At 44.2% G+C, this 10,159-nt stretch overlaps 1 protein-coding gene across 1 annotated transcript; it reads left to right on the forward strand.

The window, feature by feature from the left end:
• The first annotated feature begins 8,467 nt into the window (after positions 1–8,467).
• Positions 8,468–8,800, forward strand: LOC130709429 (mitoregulin-like). Its single transcript, XM_057558678.1, has one exon. The coding sequence runs from the start codon at positions 8,468–8,470 to the stop codon at positions 8,798–8,800; it is 333 nt and encodes a 110-aa protein (XP_057414661.1).
• Positions 8,801–10,159: the final 1,359 nt, after the last annotated feature.

The following is a 10,159-nucleotide window of genomic DNA, read 5'->3' on the forward strand; positions in this document are numbered from 1 at the left end:
GAGGTCACGAGGGATTCACACTTAGAAAAATTTGAGGGTAAGAAGGACTACAGTATGAGATCATGTGGTTGAATGGCTGTGAGTCAAGGGTGGGAGAGAGCAGAGAAGACTGAGTGGGTTTGAAGGATCAACAAGAGGCCATTCTTCACTCCAGAAGCCACATGGGCAAAGAGATGCATTGAGCATGGTGTGGACAGTGAAGAATCTAGCCTGTCTGGACACATACTTGGAAAGAAGATGGATACAGACATGAGGTCAGGTGAAGGAGGGCCTTGAAGTCAGGTAGAATAGTCTAGAACCTATGGGTGAGGAGGAACTTTTAAAAGCCTTCTAGAAAAACTCTTCCTACCTTGCTAATCCCACATGTGGGTCTCTTTTATGATAACCCTACCTGTGATCATGAATCTTTGTTGAAACATATATAGAGACAGGAGCAGACAATTTCATCCTTAGATGTCTCTGACTGTTGGAAAGGTCTTCTAAAATCTAGTTCATGATTTCTTTTCTTTCTTTCCCTTTCTTTCTTTCTTTCTTTCTTTTTCTTTCTTTCTTTCTCTTTCTCTCTCTCTCCCCCCCCCTTTCTTCTTCCTTCCTTCCTTCCTTCCTTTCTTTCTTTCTTTCTTTCTTTCTTTCTTTCTTTCTTTCCTCCACCACGTGGCATGCAGGATCCTAGGTCTCCAGCCAGGGCTCAAATCAGTGCCCCCTGAATTGGAAGCACGGAGTCTTAACCATTGGACCACCAGGGAAGTCCTAGCTCATGATCTCTTGTGTCCTCTGGTTCCAGACATGTCCCTCTGTGTCAATCAGCTTCTGATCCTCCTTGAGAATTTTCAGATTAAGCTCAAATGTTTAGCCTCCCTTCTTCCAGTTTGGAAACTCTCAGTTTCTTCAATCACTCTTCCACAGGGCGGCTGGAGCCTGCGGTCTCCTCCCAGTTTTGGCTGGTACATGATGCTGTTCCCCCAGGGCTGATTCTTCTTTCAGGTGGGGTCTGCTCGGTGCTGTGTAGTCTGGACACAATTGAGTAGGTGGTGACCAGCCTCTGTCAAATGACTTAGTGGAAATGTTGTTTTGTGAGGATGAGTCTGGCCTCAGAGTTCAGGGTTGGGGGCAGGTAAAACCTGGGGGATCTTGGCAGGAGTCCAGGCATAAGAGCTAGATCAGGGTGATGTTGGGTCAGGGGATGAATAGGAAAGAGTGAAGCCAGGGGACATTTCAAAACTGATGAATGAGAGACGAGACAATGATGACTCTAAGTTTTCTGATCGGAGAGCTTGGAAGAATGGCATATGCATGGGCAGAAATGGGGTGGGGGAAGGGCAGCTGACTGTAGCGATGAAACTGAATGTGCCGCAAGAGCTGGGCACTTATACTGAGGTGCTTAGAAGTGGTTGCCAATGTGTCCTGGGAGCCCAGGAGTGTGGTCAGACTAGAGATAGCAGTTTGGAGTCATGAAAGGCAGGAACCTGTATAGGGAGTGAAAACACACGGAGAAGGAGTGAGCTCCCAAGAAAGTGCCCGTAGAAAGTCTAAGGTGTGTAGACTGGAGGGGAAAAAGACACACACGAGGGATACAGGCAATGAGCTGTCAGAAGTAGAACAGTGTCAAGGATGCCAGAGGAGTAGAGGGCTTCCAGAAAGAAGAAGTGGTCAGTGACATCAAATGCCCAGGAGGACAAAGAAAATGAGGCCACCCGTCTTACCTAGGGGGAGAAGGGGGACCAGCCTCAGTAGGATGGAGGGGGCCAGAGCAGCCCTGGAGGAGATGCAGAGCGGACTGGGTTTACCCCCTCCTCACACTGTCACACTTAGATGTGCATTTCCCCAACTACTCTCAGCTCACTACCAGCCCCTTCGTCTACCTTCCTACCTTCTCTCCCAGTTTCCAGGTGGCCATTCCAGCCCAGCAGCAGTTTCTTAGGTGGCATGGCTGGGTCACTTCCACAGGGCAGGAAGCTGGGTTGTCCCACTGTGGGGTGCCGCTCCTCGGGCTGCCCAGCCCCGCTGTGAAAGCAGCATGAGCTGCTGGTGCAGGAGAAGAACTAAGGTGCTGCTCTGGCAATGATAGTCTTGTAGGCCCCCAGGGATGCAGCTGAACTGCCCACATCTATTTTCCTAGACATCCGAATGCTGCAGTTTCCAGAGGGCAGAGGGTGAGTTCAGAGAAGCTCCACCTCCAGCTCTTCCTGGTCAGCCCTCTCCCTCCCAACGCTCTCCAACTTCACCCTGCCCTCTGCCCTCCCATCCCCCGCATCCCCCTCACCCCCCAACCAGTGCCTCGCATTAACGCCCTTCTTCTGTCTCCCCAGCACTGAGCAGCCATCTTTCCCCTTGTCCATCAGTTTCTTTCTGCCCAGGAGGTCATCCCAGGCTATGCCAGGGGCAAATGTGTCTGCTGAGGCTAAGGGGCTATTTTCAAGCTTCCCCGGCAGAGACCCCAGAATTCTAGCGACCAGGGAGGCAGGTTAGGCCAATCCTGCTTCTCCCAGGATGCACTGGGAGCCTGGGAACCAGGAGGGAGGGAGGAGGCTCAGCTGAGGAGTTCAGGATTTAATTCTATGCATCATTAAGTAGTCCTCTGAAAGTAGTGTCCCCCTATACATCATCCATGCTTAGTAAACAGCACGCTGACATTACATTAGCGGCTGGAAATGAATTTTCTCTTTTATAGGGAAATTGAGAATCCGCCAAGAAGAAAGAAAGAAAGAAGAAAAAAACCCTCAAAACCAATTATCTGGGCATTTATGAGTTCCACACTGGTCCCTTTCTCTCTCCTCTCTCACTCGGATGCAAAGAAGCATTTAATATTTAATATATTAAGAAAAGAAAGAAACTTTGATAGATTATGTGGAATCTGGCATTAATTCCCTCTGCCCCTCCTTACTTTCTCATTCTCCCCTCCTGAAAACCCACGCCTGGTTCTAGCTGACATTTAAATGGATTAAGGTGTTGCGATTTCCTTAATAGTGTTGACATTTTGGAAATATTTCTGCCTTTTCTCCCTGTCCTCGAAATAATAATAATAATAAAAAATAAATATTGGAATTGACCTTCCCCCTCCACTTGCCACGTGGGCTCCAGCTCTGTCCTGCTCTTCCGTGTTGATGAAATTTACATTCCCCATTCTTATTTACAAGATTAAGTATGGAGAGAAGCCAAAGTCCTCCTTGGGAGATGGAAGGGTTGAGAGTGGGAGTGAGTGTGTGACTGGGCAGGAAGGAATTTTGCTGATTTCCCCTCTTCCTAGGGCTCAGGAAAATTATTTCTCTCTCCTGTCCCTTCTTTCCCTCCATCCCTGGCAGATGGCTCTTCCTTCATGTGATTGCACTGTCCTTCCTGTACGTAATGTGTGGTTTGGTTCATTTGCAGACCTGCCTTCACATGCCAGGTCTTCTCCCATTTGGAAGCATGGCCCTGTACTCTACTGGTTGAACACGAAGAGAAGGAGATGAACCTGACTCTGCCTCTGGAGTTTGTGTAGCCTCTCTCTCATTGTGCTGTGGTGTGTTCCCATGTCTATTCTTCAAGGTACCCGAGTGCGGGGTCCATGTTACTTTATCTCTGTATCCCACCTCAAGTGCAAAGCTTATACGTAGTAGGTGCTTGAAAATACTCATTTAATGGAAGGCAGGCAGGAGAGAAATGAAGGAAAAGGGAAGAAGGGAGAAAAGAGGAAAAGGAAAGAAGAAGGACCACTGACAATGGGAAGTTCTCATCGGCTGACATTCTCAAAGCTCTGATGCTCCACGTGGTCTCCAAACAAAATTCAGTCAGTAGATGTATTGAGTTTCATGATACCCAGTTCTGTGCTGATTCCTGCCCACAAGTTTCCCATGATTTAATGGTGGTTGTTTTTTGCCCTCAAAGTGGGTAGAAGTATCTGACAATACTTGTAGAGAGCCCAGTGTTCCTTAGAGATGTCTTTTTATGAATATCAGCTGGAAGGAGATTAAATTAGATGGCCCTGGAGACAAACTGCTGCTCAGTCTACTTTATCTCTCAAGACTCAGTTTTCTCATATAGAAAACGGGGTAATAATCCCGACCTGAGGGCACTATTATGACTGTTACAAGGATAATGCACGTTCACGGATTAAGATAGTGCCTGCACGTAGTGAGTAGTCAACTGGTCAACAAGTTGTAACCGCCCTGTTTGCTGTTGTGAGGTATGTCATCCAGTATCTGAACAATAACACCTTTCACCAATCAGGCTAAGCTACCAATATTTGAAAATAGTCCCGAAAGGAAGAAGGAAGTAATCATCAGATCCAGTTATGAGTTCTAACCTATCTCTTCCTCGAGTTCTGCCTTTACATTTGGATGCAAAGAAGCATTTAGTGTATAAACAAAATAAAGCAACTTGGATAGATTTTTCAAAGAGGAGTTTCCAGCAGTGTCTGCTAGAAGAATTTCAACTGAGTTTTGGCTACTGCACCAGAATTACTATAGGATCAATGCAGACAGTGGCCTGAGTGGTTAGAGGTGTGATTAATTCCATCCAAGGTTCACACTTCTCTGTGCATGACTTTCCACCTGCCTCACTCACCTCGCTATATTTCTGCTTATCTTCCTGGCCTTGTCACCTGCCTGTTTTTTTTTCCAGGGCGCCCTAATGTGTTTTCCAGGGATCAATACTCGAAAGAATTTTCATTTCAAATGCTGTATTTTCACAAAGCTGGCTTTTATTCAACCTTCTAAAGATATCTCAGCCCAAACTTTATGGAACCATTTTATCCCCTGGGCTGTGTGTGGCCCAGGCTAGGTGTATTATGTGCATCAGATTTGCTTGGTTTGTAGAGGACTCAGCAAGACTTCAGGGCTTGGTTTAAATTGCTTTTTTTACATCCTAGCCATAATCAGCCTAGAGTCTACTTTGTATTTTTACCCTTCCTTCTGATTTTGAGATCCCTACTCTGTTCATCTATTAATACCTGAGTTTTGGAGTCATTGACTTAGATTCACTGCTTTTAACGCATATCAGGATCTGTTCATTTCAAAAGAAGTATGTGTCCAACATGTGATCTGTCAAGTGCTGTAATAGGTGCAGGATTAACAGATGAATAGGACACACTTCCCTTCATCAAGCCTACAGCCTAGAAGGGCCCAGAAGGGCATCAAGCTTGCAAATTAGTAAAGAATGTCCATAATCAAAGTGCGTTTGAAAGACCGAACAGGGGTCAGGGCAAAACGCGAGTGAGTTGAGAGAGAAAAGGCAATTCTCCAAGCCGACTAGCGAGGGTGGGGTAGTGGCGAGAGGACTGTGTAGAATTAACAGTCAGTCTTCTTTCCATTTAATAAAGAGGGATTCAATTAGGCTTATGTTAAATTAGATGATTCTAATTTTATCTTATTGCGTGCATTCAAGAGGTGAGAGAAAGAAAGTTCTAGTTGCAGTTCTCAAGTCTTATTTAGCTTCCTGCTTCTTTCTCCCATTTGCCCTTGAGCTTCTATTAAATACCTTCATGTTATTTAGGCCCTGAGCTGGCCACTTCATTCAGTCTTCCATCTGTCCACCCACCCATCCATCTAATCAATGCTCTACCGTTTATTCCCTTATAAAGTTATCATTATGCATCTGTAATGATCTATGTGCCAGGCGCTGGCTGTATAGACTTCAACAAGAAGAACTTAGTGTTGGCACTGGGTTGAGGTGTGTCCAGAACACTAGATGGTTGACCAGTCTGAATTATAAATATTAATATTCCTTGTCTGGGTCCTCCACCAGACTCATACTCACAATATAGCCTGTATAGAATATATAAGGTGGAAAGACTTGCATAATGAACACCAATATAAACATCACACAGCTTGAGAGTTAGAACACCACCTGTGGAACCATTGGAGACCCCAGACCCCTTTCTCCCAGCAGGGGTGACCAGTATCTTAAATTCTGGGTTCATTATTCCTTTTACTTTTCTTTGTAGTTGGCCCTGAATCTATGTATTCCAAACAATAGATTGCTTAATATTTCATATTTTTGAATTTTATATAAGTGGTATGATGCAATATGTATATTCTTGTGCAGCTGAGTTCATTCTCATTTTGTTCAGTAGACGTTTGTGAGGTTCCTGTGTGTTGATGTTGGCATCTGTACTTTCTTTTCATGGCTGTATGCTATTGCAGTGCAGGACTATGTCAAAAGGTATTCATCCATCTTCCCGTTAATGAACATTTGCTTGGCTGATGTGTTTCCAGTATATTTTTCTATTACAGTAACGCTGCCATGGACATTCTTTTCACTGTCTCTTGTTGCAAGGGCCAAGTGCTTTTTGTGGTATATAGCCAAGAGTACAACTTCAGGGTCACAGGGAATGCATATCTTCCAAAGTAATGGATGATGCTGAATTTTTTTCCGATGTGGCTGTATCAGGGTACACTCCCACCAGTAATAAGAGTTTGCTTGCTTCACTTTTTCCACCAACACTTGGTATTATCAGACTTTTAAATTTTGGGGTGCAAAATTGCTTCTCATTGTTGTTTGAATTTTAATTTTCCTGATTACCAGTGAGGTTGAGTGAAGTTTTGTATGTTTATTGGCGACTTGCGTTTCCTCTTCTGTAAAAATGATTATTAATGATTTCTTTTGACTATTTTTGTCAAATTGTTTGTCTTTTCCTCACTGACTTGCAAAAGTTCTGTTCTGAAAATCTGTTGTTGATTATGTGTTGCAAATATTTTCTCCCAGTTTTGTGGCTTGTCTTTTTATTTTCTTTATAGTGTATTTTGATGAACCCACGTTCTTAATTTCAACTTAGTCAAAGTTAACAATCTTTTCTTTATGAGCTTTATTTTTTATATTATGTTTTCAGGTAAAAGTATTTCATCTCCTGAGGTCATAAAGATATTCCCCCACAGTTTCTTCTGAAGCTTTAAATTTTACTCTCCACAGATATTAAGCTATCTTAAATTGATTTTATATATGCTGTGAAGTAGATTAAAATTTAGTTTTTCTTTATGGTTTACCAGTTGTCCCAGCAAGATTTGTTGAACTGTCTATTCTCTCTTTGTTGATCTGCAACACCAGTTGTGTTCTATATGAAGTGGTGTCCGTCCACATGCAGGTCTGTCTCTGGGTTCTGTAGTCTATTTCACTGGATACTTTGTCTATCTCAGCCCTGCTGACGGACTAGAAGACTCAGTGAAGCTCTTGAGTCAATATACTATGAGAAGGAGCCCCAAATAATTCATTTGGTTCACTGAGACTTTTCTTTACAAGGGTGGTATAGTGAAAAGAATATGGGACTTGAAGAAAAGAGTTAAAATTTCAGCCCTGATAGTTATTTGTATGACTTTGGGTACATTCTTAATTTTTTCTGAGCCTCAGCCTCCTTGTCTGTTAAATGGGAATACTTATTTCAACCCTAGAAGTTTCATTGAGGATTGGATTAAACTGTGTATTTTAAAGGATGTGAAAGTGCCTGGCGTCAGAATGGTCCCAGAGGATGTGCTTTGGTAGCACTCCCAAACTAAGGCCATATGGATATTTTCTAATAGCTCCAGTCCAAAGTGAGTCAAATCTTGGAAGTACCCTACATGAAAACAAGACGTAGTCTCCCAAATGAATTATCTGTTTTAGTTCACGAAGCGCTCTTCCTCAAACCTCCTGATTTAGTTCCAGACTCATTTTAGAGGGCATGAGGTTGTGAAGTTTCGCTGCTAAAAATGATTGAGGATACCTGGCAGAAGGAGACTTGCTATGTGTTACTGAGCTGAGAATGGCAGATGAGGAAAAATGTCATGCAGCGATAGTCAAGTCATCATCAAATGTTTAAACTCTAGGCTCTGGAGTCTAACTTAAAGACTTTCTTACTATTTATTGGCAACATAATAACAATAATATATCATTTGGCCATTTTAGCAGATTGGTCTGTTTTATTCTTGTAACACCACGAGGCGCTCTGATGTTGGAAGTTGACTCTGGGAGTCTGAGACTTGCTCAAGTTCACAGAGCAAGTGAGGTTCCCAGAACTCAGACTCAGGTTGGCCAATTGGAACTCTTATTACTACACAATGGTGACTCTACCTGTATGTGCTGAACCAGTTTCAAACACGTTGTCCCATCATCCTCATAGATACAATTGTAGATGAGATTGCACAGTTCAATTTGGGGTTCAGAAAGCGTTGTTACTAACTGAGCCCAGATTTCTAGCAGAACTGGGGGTGGGCATTCTTCCCGGCAACTGACAAACTCTCTCCACTCTCAAAAATGAGAGCAGCTTTTGAAGTTTGTTTGGTTTTTTTTTTTTTTTTTTTTTTTTTTTTACACAGAAATATTTTCTAATGGATTCCCCCTCATGCATTTACTGTAAAGTTCTAGCGAGGGCCAAGGTCCTCCAGGGGTATATTGATTGGGGGACGAGGGTGAGATTGGTTAGACACCTGTTCACATGACAAGATGGCACCAGGAGATCCTGGCCAGGCTTTAGTAACCTCAAGGATGTGTCTGGGCACTGCATGCCTGGCAGCCAATGGTGGACGTGCTCGAGAGGCTGCTGCAGCTGTCTGTGTTGGTGGCCTTCACCTCTGGAGTGCTCCTAGCCTGGCAGGCGAGCTGGCTGCAGAGGTGCTACCTGGACTGGAGAAGGAAGAGGCTGCAGGTCAAGCTGGCAGCGACACAGAAGAAGCTGGACCTGGCCTGTGACTCTGTGTGGCCACTTCACCTCATCTGCGGGGCTCCTGCCCCAGCAAGCCTGCCCTCATACTTTCTGCCCACAGTACTGGGCTCTTCCCAGAGTCACTTGTTGAAGATGGATATAGAGAACTGGGCAAGAAAAAAAAACCAAAATAAGGATGTAGCCTAGGTCTCCTGGACCCTTGAGTCCTATCCTGGCAGCACCTTGAGAGTAGCATTCTGGGAACGAAGAGAGTTTAGTAGTTGCCTAAGAGAATTCCAAGTTTCTGAGGCTCTCCTTAGTGGCTGTTAGTGAATCTTTAGTATCAACTTTAAGTAATTTCTGATGCTTTATAATTCTCCTTCTTGAGGAAAAGTATTCTCCACCGAAATAATTCCAATCCCTTTCCAGGCCTTCTGGAGGCGTTTTCCAGCCCTTCTAGTAACAGGACTTGACTTCACCTACATTCATTAACACCAAGGTTTCTCAGTTTCTGTAGCTACTTTCACCACCATGCTTGAGCATGTGTAAAAGTTTGGGTTTAACCCTCCACAGGAACCTTCTCAGTCTACCCACTCCCATGGAATTGCCTCCATTTCCTATGGGTGTCCAAGAAGACTCTTCACTCTTTGGTCACATTCTGCCACATATGGGCACTGTCATGATTCATGGATATCTTGTGCCATCTACCCTGTCTCTGGCCACTCCTGCCCTGAGTAGCCTACTGGTTCTTTGGCACAGTGGTACTCATTAAGCTCAGAGGAATCAATGGATGGATTATTTTTTCTCAGGAAACAAGAGAAGACTGGAGCTGGGCTCCTTTGGACCAGTGCAAACTTAGGCTGACTACCTTGATGCTCTTGATGCTTTCAGGCAAACTTCCTATTCATTTCTCATTGACCCCTTTTCTGCAATTGTGTGCTCAATCTTCTCAGCTCTCCTTAGCCTCTAACACTACTCAGCAACCCACTTCTGTTGCTTCCCTTTTAGAACATGGCCTTGATTCATGCCTTACTGAACACCCTGGTACACAGAGCAATAGACTGCAGTCATAGGGTCAGAAAAAGGGCTTAGAAGTCAGAAAATCTTGGACCTTGGGAAAGTCGCTTACCTTTTAAGAACCTCCATTGTCTTACATGTAAACCAGACATAGTAATACCTCCCTCTCAGGATTGGTGTACAATTCAATGAGATAATAAACATGGATAAGTTTTGCACCCCATAAAGCACAAAGTGAGGGTCCCTACCAGACCCCCCCTTCTCTGCACCTTCAGACCTTCCAATATTTCTATCTCTACTAGCAAATTGTTCTTTTTCCCTTTCATCTTGCCTGCTCCCTTCATCTTACCCTGGTTCCAGCAAATTCAATCTTCCCCTCTTCATCCTCTCTACTGAAAAACACCCCTCTTCCCACCTCCACAGCAAGTAAACAATGTTTTACGTGACCCTGTTGCCTGCCCCTGCTCCCACCGGCCACTGTTTTCCTCCCTTTCCTTTTGTAACATGAAGTCACACTGCTCATTGCCTGCTCTTTCCATGACGCCTGAA

Source organism: Balaenoptera acutorostrata, chromosome 12 (assembly GCF_949987535.1).
Source record: "Balaenoptera acutorostrata chromosome 12, mBalAcu1.1, whole genome shotgun sequence".
Lineage (NCBI taxonomy): Eukaryota > Metazoa > Chordata > Mammalia > Artiodactyla > Balaenopteridae > Balaenoptera > Balaenoptera acutorostrata.